Source organism: Artibeus jamaicensis, unplaced genomic scaffold (genome assembly GCF_021234435.1).
Source record: "Artibeus jamaicensis isolate MK-2021 breed Jamaican fruit bat unplaced genomic scaffold, CSHL_Jam_final contig_76, whole genome shotgun sequence".
NCBI lineage: Eukaryota > Metazoa > Chordata > Mammalia > Chiroptera > Phyllostomidae > Artibeus > Artibeus jamaicensis.
Genome location: NW_026521954.1, coordinates 2,065,001 through 2,066,268, shown reverse-complemented (window position 1 = coordinate 2,066,268; position 1,268 = coordinate 2,065,001). Strand labels below are relative to the sequence as shown.

Genomic DNA, 1,268 nt, shown 5'->3' with positions numbered 1-1,268 from the left:
GCGGGAGAGAAAAAAAGGGAAGAGTTCCGAAGTATGAGACACGGTTTGCAGTTCGCAGATGAAAGGCCTCCCATGGATAGGACATCTCTCGGGGCCCAGTGGCTGCAGAGGTTCGGGGTTTGGGAGTCGCCACGGTGCTGGGGTTCGGAAGCGCTAATGGCGGGGTGGTATTCGGCGAGGTGGGACAGGCAAGCGGGCGCGCGGAAGTCGTCTCGGCCGCGGCGACACTGTGCTGGAGCCTTCGCCGCAGCAGCCCGAGCCCCCGGACAGGAGGGGAGGAGAGACTGGACGGCTCCCGAAGTCTCCCCCGAGGAGAAGTTCGCGGGGAGTCTGTGCTGTGAGCAGGGCGCCGGCTCAGGGGTTCACGAGACGGAGCCCGCAGACAGTCCCAGCTGCAGCCTCCCCGCTGTCCCCCCTCGATTTTAAAACCACTTAGAAAAATGATTACTGCCTTCCTGATTTTTTTTTTTTTAATTACGGGGGATCTTTTGTTTATTTTTTTTTCTCTTTCTCTAAGCAAGACACTGAGTTGGTTGTGCCCCCCACCATCTCCACCTGTCACCTGCTCGGGCCCCAGACACACATTCCCAGAGACGGACAGACACGACACGCAGACACAGCCCCCTGAGAGTGCCCCCGAGTCCGGGCCGCGCCCCGCGTCTGCGCGGCCCTGGGGCAGGTGCGAAGCCGGGGAAGTTTTCGTTTTGTTTGGGGGTTCAGGATGGGGATGGCAGTGGGGTTGACATGGGGGCGACGCCGCTTTCTCTTTATTCTCATCACGATTACTTTAGGGTCTCCAGGAAAAAGCCGCGGCAGCAGCGACGGCCGTCGCCTCGGGCCAACCCGCTCGCCCGCGCACCCCTCGCCCGCCCGGGCCCCGGCCGCCGCCGCCGCCGCCCAGTCCCCGATCAGAACATGCTGCTCTTCACTAAGGCGGCTTTGGCACCGTTGGGTCTTTGGAGCGAAGATAGGACGCTGGCGAAGGGACCCCCGAGTGAATCCGGGATGGAGGTGATGGGGCCGGGGCCAGGAGCCCAGCCTTGTCCCGGGCCCGCGGCCGCGCCCAGGCCGCCCGCCGCCGCCAGGCCTCCAGCCGCCGCTGCGGCCGCTGCCGCTGCTGCCGCCGCCGCCGCCGCTGCCGCCGCGCCGCCCTTGCCCGGCTCGCCGCCCGGGCCCCCGGGCCCCGGCGCCCCGGGGGCTCCTGCGGGGCTGGGCCCGCCGCCGCCGCCGCTTGCGCCGCAGCTGGGAGTGGGGTTGGGGTTGGGCCC

The 1,268-nt window shown here is 67.1% G+C and overlaps 1 protein-coding gene across 1 annotated transcript in view; it reads right to left on the bottom strand.

The window, feature by feature from the left end:
- Positions 1-908: 908 nt before the first annotated feature.
- Positions 909-1,268, bottom strand: part of PHOX2B (paired like homeobox 2B) — a 2,783-nt gene continuing 2,423 nt past the window's right edge. Inside the window, exon 3 of the mRNA XM_037137999.2 lies at positions 909-1,268. This exon is cut by the window's right edge and continues 165 nt beyond it. Coding sequence (XP_036993894.2) covers positions 909-1,268 — 360 coding nt within the window.